At 37.5% G+C, this 16,900-nt stretch overlaps 1 protein-coding gene across 1 annotated transcript in view; it reads right to left on the reverse strand.

The window, feature by feature from the left end:
- Window positions 1-16,900, reverse strand: part of ELAPOR2 (endosome-lysosome associated apoptosis and autophagy regulator family member 2) — a 198,327-nt gene that overhangs the window by 104,603 nt on the left and 76,824 nt on the right. The window contains 1 exon segment of the mRNA XM_020999772.2: window positions 6,486-6,606. Within this exon segment, the coding sequence (XP_020855431.1) occupies window positions 6,486-6,606 (121 nt within the window).

Consider the following 16,900-nt stretch of genomic DNA (forward strand, 5'->3'; position numbering starts at 1 on the left):
CATGATCTCTGCCTTCAGAAACAGAAAAGAAAAGAAAAAATGAGCTTTCATTTTATTCTAAATGTAGAGGCAACTTGGTGTAGTAGATAAAGATTTAGCCTTAGAATAGCAAAGACAGATAAAAATCCCATTTCTAACACATTCTCCTAGACAGGTCTCTTAAACTCCCACAGTCTTAGAAAACTATCTTAAGACTTTAAGTTGCAGAAGAGATGCTGGGGATGAAGTGTGGAGATGGTGGGGGTACAGGGGCATTCTTCACTGGGAGCTAACTATACTGGCAAGATAATAGGTCTTCACCAAAAAAATTAAAAAAAATTCTACAGATAAAAAACTCAAATCAAATCTTTTTTTAACTTTTAAAAAAATGTTTACTGTATACCTTGATTCCCTTTTTGAGTCACCTGTGCTTAGCACAATTCTTGGCACATAGCAAGCACTTAATACTCCCTTTTTTTCTTCCTTCCTTCTTTCCCTTCTTCCATCTTTCTCTCTTCTTTCCTTCATCTTTCTTTGTTCCTTTCTCACCAAGTACCAACAATTGACAATTGAACGACAGGCAGCACAGTATAATGTGTTGGATTTGGAGACAGACAGACCTTCAGATTAGAAGACTACTTCAAGTCTCCCCTCTGGTGCATGCTGGCTGTGTAAATCCCAGACAAATCATTCAACCTCTCAATGCCTCCAGAATATCCCTAAGACTTAACTAATAACTCCTAATAGATAGACTATTATCTGCAATCTATATACTGGAATGTTCTCCATACTAGTGAAATCACAGATTCTTGAGTAAGCCCCAATAATATACTTAAGGATCTATGAGTTCATCAGTTTGGGTACTCCTAAATACAGATAGTAATAAGCTCCCCTACAGCTTATTAGATGGTCTTTGGGAGTTGTTGTGGTTAAAGAAAATTTATCACCTAGTGGGCAACTTTCTAGGAATGAGCCTCTTCAAATTTAGCTGGATCCTTGGAAGGTGCCCAGATAATCCTCCTCTGATCCTAGAATCCAAACTTTTCCAACTTGGTAAGACCTACCAGAGCTTGTATCCCAGTGGTACAGCTTGTGAAAACCCAGCATCACCTTTATCACATATAACAAGATGACTTTATTGAGAGATCAACAGCATGTACTCAGAAAACCAAAGTTGTCTAAATACATTCCATTGGATTGCAGCATATAACTACAAAGGGTGGCTGGATTCTGGATTTCCTCTTCTGCTCTTGCAGAAATATTTGTACAAATCAGAATGGAATCTCAGGGATGCAGAGCAGGGAGTCAATAAGACTGGTCTCAGATACTTACTAGTTACATGACCCCGGGCAAATCACTTGACCTTGGCTTGCCTTCATTTTCTCACATAATAATAATAATAACAATAATAATAATTATTATTGTTATTATTATTATTATTATTATTATTATTATTATTAGGGTAATAATACCACCTACTTCCCAGGGTTGTTGTAAGGATCAAATGAGACAATATTTGTAAAGTGATTAGTACAATGGCTAGCACACAGTAGGTGCCATACAAATGTTAGGTAGTTGTGGTAGTAGTAAGAGCAGCAGCAGCAGCAAAACAGTGATAATCAAGGCTAATAGAGGCAATTCAGATTTTGGTAGGGAATAAGGTAAGGGAAAGGGTTAGACTAGATACCCAGAAGTCCTTTCCAATTCAAAGACTCTCTATAATTCAGTATATCTCTTCAGGTCAGGCCATGACCTTCCACCTTCTCTCCACCCCTGTTTTCAACTCCCTTTTATGCACTGTTTTCCACCATTAGAATATAAGCTTCTTGAAGGGAAGGACTGTCATTCTATAGCTTGTATTTGGAACTGATCATGAGACATGGGAGACACTGGTCCAGAGCCACCCAGCATGGTGTTCCCGTATTAAAGAAAGAAACATACTCTATGAACAAAGCAGAACTTCAGTTGTTCAAAAGAAACTCAAGATGCACAAATTTAGAGACAAATCCACTCTAAATGTTCATGGGGACTATTTGTGCCCAACCTGTGATAGAGCCTCCTGAGCTTGTATTGGTCTGATCAGCCACAGTCGGACACACCGTCCTTTGATCCCAACATAGTGGTGCCATTTTGGTCCTCTCTGAGAAAGAAGGACAACAACATTTGTATTCCCAGCATGTAGCAAAGTGCTTGGCACATAGTAAGCACTTAGTAAATGCTCTGTCTAGCTAGCTATTCCTGTATCTTCTTATTCTTTCATACATACATATATGTATGTCTATAATTATACACATATTTGTGAGTATTCATATACATGTATAGGTGGATATAGCTATGTTTACTCTAAACATAACATATAGTCTTAGAAAATTTCCTAGAGCAATGAATGAGTGATTATATGACTTAGCCAAGGTCACAGATGGTATATGTCATAAGTGGTCCTCAAATCTAGGTCTTTCTAGCTCCAAGACCAACTCTCCATCCATGATGTGACGCTGCTCATATATATGGGGAAGGGGAACAGGGAAGAAAAGAGAAAGAAGGAGAGGTGAGTGTAACATTGCAGATTGAAAGTTGGCCTAGGAGCCAGGAAGATTCAGTTCAACCTACATCTGACACATACTGGCTACACAACCCTGGGCAAGTCATACAATCACTCAGTGCTGTAGAAAACTGCCTAAGACTATACATCTCAGAAAAAATACCAACCAGCATTGTTAAAGGAACTTTCTCATCTAGGAATTACTATACAAATTAAATCACAGGCCCAATCTCTCTTCCCTAGCCCTATATATAAACAGATGTAAAACATTTACATATGTAACTACAAATGGACTCTATATAGTTCAGTATCTCTTACAGATTCTATGCCAGATTAACAGGTTAAGTGAAATTCAAAGAGAGAAATAAAGGTAAAAACTCTATTCATGTCTATTGGCTAGGCCAAAAGTATGAAAATGGCCTTGATTTTCTAACTAGGAAAGAGATGGATGTGTATTCACAAAGTATAATCCTACTAAAGACTGGGAAAATAATATTTACAGTTCCTCTACCTACATAACTGAAATTACCTCCCAGATGCATGGGTTGATAAATAAGGAATTCAAATACAAGTAGTAACCATATTATAAATCAAAATGACATAAATCAAAAATCTGAAGTCACAAACAAACCTCACAATTTTACAGGACTACATATTTTAAAATGAGATGAGCTAAAACAGAGTTGGAAATTGGATCCAGGACACTTTTATAAAATATAGTGTAGAACTGTGGTCATTCCTCTTTAATGAAAATAAGTAAAAGGGAATGTATTCAGGCTAAATTCTGTATATCTAGTCTTCAAAGAGAAGCACAAGGGCCTTTTTAAACTGTTGCTTTGATATCTGTGACTTCCCCAAAGAAAGGAAGTCCCATTGCAGAAACTCCCTTCACTGGCACCGATCAGTGATTTGTTTCTAACTTACAGTCTTTGAGAGTTGCCTGGATGTGGTGAAAAATTAAGTAACTTGCCATTGGTCATACATATTGCCTGTGAGAAGTAGGCCTTGGACCCAGGTCTTCCTGACTCCAAGGCTATCCTTCTGTTCACCCTGTTTCAGCTGCCTTCTTATGCCAGACCACTGCAGCCTCTTCCTCTTCCTCCTCCTCCTTTGATTTGTGAGTTCCTCTCCAGAAGTTCCATTTGAAAAAGTACACATACAAACTACGTATGGCCAGTTCAGCTCCTGACTCTCTTTGTCCTCCCCTTCCACCGTTTTCATTTCCTTTTAATTCTGTTTTCATCCATTAGAATAAAAGCTCCTTAAAGGCAAGGGCTTTCATTTTCCTCACATTTGTATTCCTAGCATTTAGCACAATGTCTGGCATGTGTTTACTAAATGTTTCCTAACATAATCTAATGCTGACCTACCTTTCTATAGAAAGGGTGGCTAATATAATATATTCAAATATACAGCCTCTGCTTAGCAAAAATTCTTGTCAAATTCTTGTTTATGTAGGTGGAGAAATCAGCTGAGATTTCCTTTACAAGGTCCTACCTTTCCATTACTCTATTTGAAATGCTCCCATTTCCAGTTCCACCCACAAAGAAAGTGTTTTTGCTTATCATAGAAGACCAAAGAAGGTCTGTCTGTCATTTCCTAGAAAATCTCTGCCTCCAAATAAATAACTATTAATCACAGTGGCATTCCAACCAAACCCATAGAATACTAATTTCTGATTATGTTCAAACACAAATTTCATTTTCTGACTGCGATGACAGTTTTACTTTACTTAAATCCACTCCTCTTTTCTAACCAGCTTGTTGTAAAATAATGTACCATTTGAAACCAAAAAAATGAGGAAGCCAGAGAAATATGGGAAGAATTGTTTGAACTGGTGCAGTATTAAGTCAGGGAAACTATGTATACAACAGCTTATAGTATAAGTGAAAAACACACTTAAAGGCAGCTGAACTTCATTAGTTGTAACAATCCCTCTTATTCCAGGAACACAAAAGATGAAGCATACCTCCTTCCCCTAAGGAGACAAGTGGAGAACCATGGTTTACAGATAGCATAAAATGTCAGATGTGGTTGCTGTGTTGGTTGTTTTCAGTTGCTTCAGTCATGTCTGACTCTTCGTGACCCTGTAGGGTTTTCTTGGCAAAGATACTGAAGTAGTTTGCCATTTCTTTCTTCAGCTCATTCAATAGATAAAGAAACTGAGACAAATAGGGTTAAGTGGCATTCCCAAGGTCACACAGCTAGTAAGTTTCTGAGGCCAGATTTGAATTCAGGTCTTCTTGACTCCAGGCCCAGTGTTCTATCCACTGTAGCACCTAAGTGCCCTACTCTATTGGTTAGTTTTGCTTAACTGTTTTGCTTTGTTATATGGAAGAGTTCAATGGGTGAAGGGTGGTATTAAGGAATGGTAGTGAAAAAGACAAAAGCCATCAACAAAATTTATAAGTAATAACAATATGCAATTTCATATTTTAAAGAAATATCAACATTTTTTAATCCAAACAGCCTATAGCAACATATGGAATTTTAGTTTTCAGATAAACTATCAAAGCAAAATTTGCTCAAATAATCAAATGCAGTAGAAATAATAATAATAAATCATATTATATGCTGACTAGCTTTAAGTCCCATGAATCTAATCTAAGATCATCTTATTAATGGAATTATTACAGGGTTGACAAATTTAGAAAATGATCTATTTTGAATTAAAGTAAATGACAAATGACTAAAAATGAGAACATAGTTCTTTTCTAGAATGTCTAAGCCAATGTCTTCTGAACACCACCATCCCAAACCAGGTAAAATGAGGGAGCTCTGATACACCTGAGGGTGAATATCTCAAACAAACCTTACCTCTATGACCAACATGAGCTCAGGATTCTTCTGACCCCTGCCTTGATCTTGAGGCAGGAATAGTGGTTAGACATTTGCCTTGCTACCATGGGTCCTATGCCCCCCACACACACACACACACATACCCCATATCCTACCTCTTTCTCGTAGATTAATAATCAAATCAACCTTTTTGTTACTATGAAGAGAGATGCAATCTGTTGGCCAATGCCATCACTCAGAATCCCTTGGATTCTGTCATTGGTTGCTTGGAAAGAGGTTCCCTTCCCTGACCACCACTCTCTGTTCCTTCATGCCCATCTGTGTCCGTCGCATCTCCTTGGTGCCTCTATCCCACTCTTCCTTCCAATATGTCCTTTGGAAATCTGGTTCTATCATTAACAAACTATCCTTCATATTAGACCTGCATTCTTCCTTGGAAATTGCCTCTACATATTTTGTATTTATTTGTATGTGTACATATTTCCTACCAATAGAACATAAGCTCCTTGAAGGCAAGAACTGTTTTATTTTTGCCTTTGTAAACTGGAGCAGAATGGGTACCTAACCAATGCTTGTAAGTCAATACTCTATAAGTGGAAGGGTAAACAGGTTTCAGCAACAGAAATTTAAATGAGAAAAAAATTCATCTTGTGCAGGAGCTCAAATTATTCACAAAAAGGTAGAGTTTACAAAAGAAAAATATGTAAATGGTTCATTTCCATTTTAATTAGAGATGCCTCTGCTTTCAAACCAATTTGTTTATTGCCATAAGACAAGGTGTGTTTAAATGTGCTGAGCAACCAGATTAATAACAGGATATTAAGCAGCTTCCAGAAAACCTCAGTAGTATAAATGCTGAGGTGAAATACAGTGTACTCCCAGGACTTTCAGCAGCTTAAAAAAATTCAATAAAATAAAAACACTGCTACTCCACCCTCTAGCTTGCAACAATGAAAGTAAATCAAATAAAAATAACATTATTTCCCATTGTGTTTAAATCACTGCTGGCTTTAGGCACAGAGACACCTGGCTCTATTTGTCTTTCCAAGTATAAATGCAGAGGGTTCCCTTTTGCAAAGGTCTCTGTGTTTATTATAATTTACTATTTGAGCTAATGCAAAGCATTTATGTTTTAATCAGGAAAACAGAAGGTCAAAAAACATACTGCATTCTTTCCCTTTCACAGGGTCAGGCAGTCCAGAACAGTCCACTGCGGAATTGGGAACGGCAACTCTCCACCTGGAGCCACTGCTATCACATTCCGTATATTCAAAGTGGTAATCTTTCTGCAAACAATTACAAAAACATGTTATTCATTTCATGCACAAGAGTCCATGTCATCACAAATCCATTAGGAATTTTGCCAACTGCAGTCTCTCAATTTGGGCACTTTGGGACCCTCCTATTCCTGCCTTCATGCCCTTTCCCAACAGAATGTAAGTTCCTTAAGGGTTCATGATGTATCCCCAGCACTTAGCCCAACATCGGCCACATAGTTATAAAATGCTTGTAGCTTCATTGATTCTTCCATGTTGTACCCTCACTTTAGCTACTTTTGCCCACAATTCACCAGAACACCACATTTCGTTTTTCCCCACTTTCTTCTATAATTTTATCTTCCGAATGAGGGGAAGGTAGGACTAGATATTTCTACCTCAATAAGATAGAAGAGGTGTCACTCTCTCTATGGTCCAGCCTAGTTAAGGATGAAAATACCTCTCTTGCCCTCCTTCTCAATATGCTCCACTGCCCTCCACCAAGCCTGTGCTTGGCCCAGGGAGGAAGAGGAAAAAAGAGAATATGTCCTGATCTAATTCTCATTCAGTTTAAAACCTGACAGAAGGTAAAATAATTAATCATCCAAACACTGAGTAGAAGACTTTCCAAGTTTTTAAGTGCTTCGCACAGGCTCAACACACACCCACCCCCAACATGCCATTTTTCAGCATATTTGCAGAACATCAGTTACAGGGTTGAGCCAAAATACTCTTCTCTATTTGATGCTATGAATTCTCACTTTGCTATTCCATAATCAGCAAGCACATTATATCTCACTTATGATCAAATGTAAGCTGGTACAAAGAATATCAACTCACCACTTGGGGGAGGGTAGTGGGCATGAAAGCCTTAAATCCATCTCAAAACTTTTTTACTACTTCAAATGCATCTGAAAAGAGGATTGCTTTTATCTTTCCTTATCTTTTCTCTAGTCGTCCTTTCCAGAATAGGATGATAATGGTTTAGTCAGAGTTAATACCAAGAGAAATAATATGTGTATTTTCTGGGGGTGATTTTTAAAAACCTTTCTTTACAGAAGCTGGAGATCGTGAGTGTATAAGACCACATGTATTGTCAGACCTCTCAAATGGTTTAGTTACATTTTCTGAACTCTTTTCCTCTTTTTTATTCTTTTTTCTAAGTGATAGCTTTCTGGGAGGGGGAGAGATATACTAAGAAATGTAAAGCTGGTTTAAAAAAACAATAAAAAGAAAAAGAAAAGGAGGAAGGGAAAAGGTAGTCACCATCTCTATTCCTTTTTACCTTACTTCAACTGCTGCAAGTAATAACGATAACAATACCTTCTATTTGTTTAACATTTTGCAATTTATAAAGTACTCACACATACATTCCTTCATTTAACAGACACAGCTAAGTGGCACAGTAAATAAAAGACTACATCAGGAGTGAGAAAGAATTGAATTGAAATGAAACCTGCTTTCAGACATGTGCTAGCTGTATGACCCTAGGTTAAGTCACTTAATCTCTATTTCCTCAGTTTCCTAAACTGTAAAGTGGTGATGATGAAAACATCTCCCAGAATTCTTGTAAGGATCAAATGAAGTAACAATCATAAATCACTTAGCGCAGTGCCTGGTACATAGTAGATGCCTATTGAGTGTTCCTCTCCTTCCTTTCTCATTAATTCTTACAACAAACCCACAAGGACAGATATTAATTATAATCCTCATCTAACAGACAAATAAAACTAAGTTTCAGAGAGGTTGATTGGCTTATCCAAAGCCACATTGCCACAGGGGGAAAAAAGGACAATTTCAGGGCTTCTGATTCCAGGTCCTGGGATCTGTCCACCATGTTACATTGATACATTATTAGGGGAAGTTACAGGAAATAAGAGACTATATAAATAAGTTGACAGACAAATTTAAAAGACTTCCCAGTGTGGGAACCTCCTCCATCAACAAAGATTGCAATCCATCTATGAATAAGTAAATAATTCCTACTTGGTTGCCTCTAGTACATTAGATTACTTTAAGTTAGTTAAGTTAGGTTTCCTTCCAAACTTCCTTTGACTGAGAATAGCTAGTCCTCAGCACTGAACTTCTGAACAGCTCCAGTGTAGGGAGTTTAGATAATAACGAGGAGAAATGAGAGCCACCATGGGTGGTGAAATAGAGAATCAATCAGGGAAAAATAATAAGATTGCCATGCAGCACAGAAGGCCCAGTCTAGATAACATAAATTTTAGTGAACAAAGTTACTATGCGTACATGACTTCTTCCTGCAGCAATTATCAGCATACATGTAGGAACAGAGAAAGCGAATGATGAAGCAGTAACCCAGAAACGAAATATGGCAAAGAATTAGCAACAACAGGACAAAGGGCCAAGGAATGAGGGTAGAGGAGAGTGTATAGTTGAACTTGGTTACTATAGCATCAATCCTACTAAAGGAGAAAATGCAAAGCCTGAGAAGAGATGATGAACAGGAAAAACACAGAAGGATATAGTGACTATAGATCTTGGTGAGAATAAAGTATTTTAAGAGAAGTAAGGCAGAAAACAATGTGGAAGGGAATCAGATTATGATCAGAGAAGAATTTCAAAAGTCCAGATTCATAGAGATTACTAGTTTATGGTGACAATAACATCAAAATCCAACCATCACTGAGTGCAAAATTATAGGTCACAGGAGTTCAGAAAGTTGTGGAACTGGCAAGCCAGGGTATTTTAAGATTTATCAATGTGAATATTGAAGACAAGAATAAGGGGTTGAATGGAAGAGGCTGACTACGAGCCAATTGCTGAGATCTTAAAGGGGGAGAATGATCTGAGAGTCGGTAAACAACTGCATCAAGGATATGAATAGGGTGACACTGAGGACAAAATCAACTTCAAAAGAAAAGAGTTTGAAAGGAGAAGGAGAGTCTGGAAAGAAAAGAGAGGAAAAAGGAGGGGCCCATTATTTCTCCTCTTGGCCAGCATGTCAAGATCAGATAATCAACAAGAAAGGACTTAGGAGATCTAGTCCATTCCCCTTATTTTACAGCTAAGGAAACTGAGGTTCAGAGAAGTCAAGTGACAACCAAGGTCATGGAGGAAGTTAGTGGCCATAATCACTCCCTCTCCAGTGCTCTTGCCAGTAGATTACTCTGGTTCCATTGGAAGAGGATTATGAACTAGATCAAGACACCGAAGAGCAGGGCAGACTAAGTAGAAAACACCTTTCTTCCTTGCTTCAATTTAACCACTCTCACCTATGCTAAGAGTGGATCTAAATCAGTGACTGAAGCTTACAATCCTATTAGGCAACTGAATACCAAGTTAATCAATTCCATAAGCACCCATTGGGCACTTAACTATATGCAAGACACTATCACAGAAAACAGCACAATATAGCTATCCTCTAAAACCGTGAATCTGTGGCGGAAGGAACTTTATAGGATCATAGGCTTAGAACTAAAAAGGACCCAAAACAGGCCATGGAATCTACTCCCTTATTTTACATGTGAGGAAACCAAGGATCAAAAAGCCTCAACAATGGTCACACTTGTGGTATCTTAAGCAGGTTCTGAACCCACTTCTGGCTCAAAGTCCAGTACCTTTTCCTCATTGAATAGAAAGAACCACTACTGTTTCAAGTTCTTAGTTATATGAGGTGCTAAAGACAGCAGAAACAGGCCACAAAATTCCTGGATAAGAAGACTAGCTTTCTTCTCTCTACTCTCCATTGGCCTTAACAAATGATGCTATGCTAGAATAATTATTTCTGGCCTGTAGACTCAAGTGCCTTTATTGGAATGCTCTAAGTAGCATTCTCTGGGAAACTTGGTATTCCAGTGGTATGGAAAATGACCTATGCAAATTAAGTAAGAGGTGGTTGAGTTGCTACTCTACAGATGGGAACTTGAGGTTTTTTGTAAAACAGGCTCTGTTTAAAAAAATACTTACAAAGAATGGAATTTAATCAAGAATGTAGGAATGGAAGAAAGAAAAGCATTTAGTAAGTACTTACTATGTTCCAGATATGCCTTCTATTTATACAGGGGTCTTCTACCATCACAAAAATCATGATACATAAGAAAAAGTGCTGGATTTAGAGTCAAAAATCCTAGGTCCAAATTCCAATTCTACCACTCAATAGCTGAATGACCTTCGGTACTTAATCTCTTTGGGCCTCAGTTTCTTCCTCTGTAAAATAAAGGGACTGGTCTAGATAACCTCTTAAGTTCCTTCTAACCCTAAATCTATGAATATATGATCCTATGAAAATAAGCTATATTCCTGTGAACACAGTAGAAAACTTTATTAGCTTTACCTGAAATATCCTAAGTCTACAAAAAGAGTTCCAATTCCTGGTTTTTGATTCCAAATCAGATAAGCTTTATTTTAATTAGTACAGTCATCATTAGGCTCTTAGGAGGAGGGGATTGTCTTGTTTCTTGAGGGTAGAGAGTTAAAAGTTCCATTATCCTCTCATTAACCCCAGCCCCCAAAAAAGAGAAACAGGCATTTACAAGCAATTTTTAGGCACTAGCAAAGGACCACCAAAAGTCTAAATATGTTCATTTAAGTTAAATTTACACAAATATTTACCATAGTAAGCTACTATATGCTTAATATTAAGCAAAGGAGAGAGGAGGCAGAGTTGTACAAAGGATAAGACATTGCCCCTACCTTCAGAGAGCTTACTATCTTGAAAGGAATAAGACATAACATATGAAACCCTTCAAAAATAATTTTAAAAAATAGTAGATAATTAAGAGCTAAAATGAGTTAGATATTCAGAATTGAGAGTTGATAGGAGAATTCAGTAGACTGGAGTGGCTTGGGAAAGACTTCATAAGAAAGATGGGTCTTGAATTCAACCCAGAAGAATAACTAGAATTTACAGTTAAGCTAACTGGAGCTATCAATTCAATTGAATTCAATAAGCATTTATTAAGAGAAATTCACTTCTTCCTCATCTCTGACTCTTGGCTTCTTTCAAGTTTTATTTAAAGTCTCAGCTTCTGCAAGAATCCTTCCCTAGTCCTCTTTGATCTTAGTGCCTTCCCCCTGAGACTATTCCCAATTTATCCTGACTCTATCTTGTCTGCACATAGACTTTTGCATGTTGTCTCTCCAATTAGACTGTGAGCTCCTTGAGAGTACGGACTGGTTTTGTCTTTCTTTGTATCTCTAATACTTAACACAATGCCTGACATATAGCAGGCACTTAATAAATGTTTATCAATTTGTTGAGACTATATAAAAGGCATTGTGCTGGGCTGCTGTTTGTCCTTTGTTCTTGAAGAGGACCATGTTGTCAGAAAAGTGATGCCATGACTTGCAATGGAATTGGATTTAAGTGAGAGAGGGCTGTGCAAAGTCACCAGCCTCAGTTTCTCCTCTGGAGCCATCTAAGGTCCAGCGGCAAGATACAAATCAAGACAACTGGAGATGGCCCTGGATACAGTGAAAGACGTGGGTACTGAGAATACAAAGATGAAAGACTTCAATTAGAATCAACCAACATTTATTAAACACTTACCATGGGCAGGACACTGGGAATATAAATATAGGACACAAACAATGCTTTCATGGAACTTATAGTCTAATAGAAGAGACGAACTCAAATAGATATAATATGTCAACCAGGGTGAGAAAGCATTTGAGTTTCAATCTGCACCACTGTAGGGGTTGTGTAATCCCTTTACTCAATCACTCAATTTAATTCAAATGATTCCCTATTATCTTCAGAATCCTGCGTTAGTCATTTTAAAGCTTTTCACAAACTGGTACCTTCTTTCCTTTCCAGTGTTCTTACACATTACTTTCCCCTCTGCAATCTAGCCATAGTGGTCTACTCACTGCTCCACATCCACATATGCCTGGTACACAATCCCCTCTCACCTTTACCTCCTGGAATTCCTGGTTTCATTCAAGAAAACTCCCAAAATACCTAGGATTTATTTTGTATATTTTCTGTAAATACTATATGTACATGTGTTCTACCCATTAGAATGCAAGCTTCTTGAGGGCAGAGACTGTTTCAATTCTGTCTCCGTATCAACAATTCACACAGTGCCTAATGGAGTAGTAGGAGCTTAACAAAATGCTTATTGATTGAGTATGCACATCACAGAGATCCCAGATTCACCCAAATGTCAAAGTCACGCTGCTTTACATTTGTACATCACTTAGTTTATAAAGGGTTTTAAGGAACATTATCCCATTTGATCCTCACAACAACCACTGAACAAACAGATTCCTGTTCTCTTTACTTTAATCGGCAAACTGCCAGTACTCACAGCAGCTGTGTGTTTCTCCCTGCCCAGCTTTTCTGATAGATCAAGACAAAATGCACCAGGGTACTTCTCAGGGCAACAGAGTTTAATTAAAAGGGGAGAGATGCAGCAAATAATCATAAATGCCACTGCAGGATTAAACAGGAAAAGGAGAAGCAAGGTAAAGATTGCTGAAGAGCCTCTAGCCAAAAAAAAGAAATATCAGTAAAGAGCCAGTGGGGAGGGAAAAAAAGAATAAATACATTTTCTTCACATAAATGTTCATTTTTCTCTTGTACTTTTTTAAAAGTCCAGCAATGTGAAATGTAGATGTCCAGAATAATGTAACCTTGTAATCTGATAAGGTTTAAAGCTCTTCAGGCAGGAAAACCCCTGCCTTTTAAGTATTCAAAGTCCCGTGCGCACTTAGCTTGAAAAGAATTGGATCAGTGAACTGTCTGAGTAAAGTTCTAATTCAGATGAATGCAAGTGCTCATTCAACTACATGAAGAGTTTAAGGTAATGATCATACCTCCTAAATGCATAAACAAGACACTCAAGTTATGTTGAAGGTTCCTTTATCCTACATCATCAAGAATATAAGAACAGAACATCTTAATGGGATTTTTTTTTCTTTAAAAAAGAAACCTAATGTATTAAAGTTACCATGAGAACTCACTGCTGAGCAAAGATTCACTTATCATTTCTGGTTATCATACCTGGTTAATGATGCATACCTCTTAGACTCAGTTGGCAAAAATGTATTGTTTTTATGAATTGCTTTTAAAATCATTTTAATTAAATCATATTCCTTTTGATTTTCCCAGTTTAAGTTACATTGTTTTGTGGGGTTTTTTTTCTACTCCAACTTCATAGGTTACTAGAAGGGCGAGAACAGTAGTCAGGAGTCTAGAGTTCTGCTTCTATCCTTTGCCAGTGATTAGTATATTCATCTTGAGCAAATAATTCACTCCTCTGGGCCTCAGTTTCCTTATCTGTAAAATGAGGGGCTGAACTATATAATGCAGAATACATACAGTAGAAGTAAGGCAGATTTTAGACTCAGAGGACATAGGTTCAAATCTTGGCTCTAGTCCTTATAATATGTGTGACTGTGGGCAAATTACTGCACCACTCTAGGATCATATAGCTAAAACTGGAGAGGAACTCTGAGCTCTCTGATCTAACTACCTTCAGCATCAGATAAAGAAACCAGAGGCCCAAGGCGATTAAGCAGTCCAAGGTCATACAGGTATTAACAGTTATGTTATCAGTAAAATGAGTGGAGTTTGACTAAAGGCCTCCAAAGTCCCTTTCCAGATTTAAATCTGTGATCTCAGGGTTTCTAATGTCTGTTCTAGCTCCAGCATTCTCTTATACCCAAGTGGCCATTGCTCATAGAGAAAAGGAAAGCAATTCTGTCATTGCTAGGGGCAAGATTAAGGAAATGATGGTTTAAAACAAGATATCCACATGACCACAGAAGCTGGAAGGGATGTTGCAATCATTCTCTTCCAGAATATTAGCTAGACGATCTACAAATAGATTACTATCAAAATCACAATTAGTAATTAAACTACACACAAAGGGAATGTGGTACTGGAGAAAAGGCTTGTGGACTTCCTAATTGTATATGCCTGTTTTAAGCATATGCTGGTGACCCTTCTACTTCCCATGGTTAGAGGAGCATGGAATAGCATAAATCATTGAAATAAGATGTACAAAAATATCCTAATTTTAGACATTTGGTCCATTTGCAATTTTACACACACACACACACACACACACACACACACACACACACACACACACAACTATTATACTCCCCTTTCTTCAGATTCTCTAGTGGGTGTGTTAACAATGAAATGACAGGGGAGCTGGAGGGAAAAAAAGGGGGCAAAGAAGGAACCTAGAAGATGGAAAAAATGGATAATCAGACCTTTGAACATCAAGAATTGACTGAAAGCGATACTGAACTGTGTTAAAAAAAATTCTCTGTTAAGCAAGAAATCTTAAGGGACTAATTAAAAGAATACAAATTGAGGACCAGAAGCTGCTGCTGCTATTTAACATCTGATTGGCCACAGTACACTAAGCAGTACACAAAGCACATAGGCAACACAGATTTACCCTATTTCTGTTAGCATACATAGGATCATATATGCAAAAATTTTTTAAAAATTACACAAAAATTCATCCATATAGTGTAAATGCAACCACAGCAAGATGTAAATGTTGAAAGAGACAGCGAGTGTGTGCATCTATGTGTGCGGATGAATAAAAGAGAACATATTTGGCAAGTTCTTACCGTATTCAAAATATAGTTATCCCTTCCACATCATGAAGGTTAAGAGCGCAGAGCCTGTGAGATCTGGAAAATCCTTGCAAAATTTTTTGGCCCTCCCTTCATACTAAAGAAGAAATTTCACCTTTTTTTTCTTTTTTATGGTGTTTACAATACCTTATTGTAAATTTTGGGTTGATACTTATATAATACTATACATATATTTTATGCATTTCTGAGTTTCTAAATCTTTTCTGTCATCTGCTGGCCATTACAGCTTCTGAAAGACTCCCAAAAGATACCCATTTAATTTCCTATGTCAACCCATGATATATCAAAACCACAATGAGAAAGTCATGGTGTGGAAGGGATAACTATACTCTGCTAAAATCTGTAAATATAAGCTATTATTTATACAATCTTTAAAGGTTTGCAAAGCACTTTACAAATATTATCTCATTTTAAACTCACAACAACCTTGAGAGGTAGGTGCTATTATTATCCCCATTTTACACATTAAAAATCTAAAGCCAGATTTAAACTCAGGTTTTCTGAACTCCAGGTCCACATCTCTATCTACCTTTCCATTCAGTTGTCCCTTTTCTCAAGAATCTCACATTCTAACAGAGGGAGACAACATATAAAGCAAGATTCAGCTCCAGGTCTGTGTGTTATAACAAAGAATTGTGTGGCCCTGTGGAAAGCATAGCAGATTTGTGCGCAACAGTCATCAGGGGGAATCCTTGCTCAACTTACCAGCTGTGTAACCAGTCACTTAATGCGTGAACCAGTCACTTAAATCTCTTTAAGTTTCAGTTTTCTCATCTGTAAAATGGGGATAACATCACCTCTTGTACAGTTATGAAGATTAAATGAGATAACCATATAAGGATTTCGAACCTTAAAGCACTAACAAATATCTTCAGTGTAACCTGAGGCAGGACATGACTTCTCTAAGTCTATTTCCTCACTTATCAAAAAAAAAAGTTGGATTAAATGATTCCTAAAATCTTTTCCAGCTCCACATTGTCAGAATAGTTTGGATACTGCTTAATGTAGAAAAACCCTAGTAAAAGAGAGACAGTCAGACAGACATCAATCAGTTTACAATTGTCTTTATTTACATTTCACCTATTTCCTAAGAGAAACACCAGGATGTTACATTTGCCTCCCACAAACAATAGCTTCCCAACTCAGTTGTTTCCTCTTCCTTTGTAAACTTCTGCTCAACTCGACAAGCAAACCCACCAATGTAAATGTTTCACTGTTTTTCCTCATTTAAAAAAGCTACCCACAATGCACTACACTTTCCCTCCTTTCGTCCAAATACTGTTGCCTCTAACCCTACTGGCTGTATTCCCTTCCCCATTCTTTCCATTTGAGGTGGACTTCTCTTCACTAATCTGGAACTTCTCTTGCTCACCAACTCTGAAAGCCAAACCTAGATTGTTCTAGTACCTCTAATGAACTAATTCAACAAAACCAAATATTTACTAAGTGTCTGATACGTGGTATGCCCTGTGCTAGGCTTTTCTCCCACACTTTACGCTTCAGGGATACTTCAGCAAACCCTAGCTCATCTATCTTCCCATCTATTAACAGTTTCTCCAACCCTATTTTAATGCTGCCTCTTCCTAAATAGTTTCGGGGGGTATTACCCCAAACTCAGGCCTTATACCTGACCTGCTCTCTAGAAGTTTCTTTTGCAGCTGACATTAACTATAATTTGCCAAAATTTTATACATACCATGTACACGATAACTATGACTTAAGCTTTTCAGCATCCCTT

Source organism: Phascolarctos cinereus, unplaced genomic scaffold, assembly GCF_003287225.1.
Source record: "Phascolarctos cinereus isolate Bilbo 61053 unplaced genomic scaffold, phaCin_HiC Scaffold_1;HRSCAF=81, whole genome shotgun sequence".
In the NCBI taxonomy this organism is placed as follows: domain Eukaryota; kingdom Metazoa; phylum Chordata; class Mammalia; order Diprotodontia; family Phascolarctidae; genus Phascolarctos; species Phascolarctos cinereus.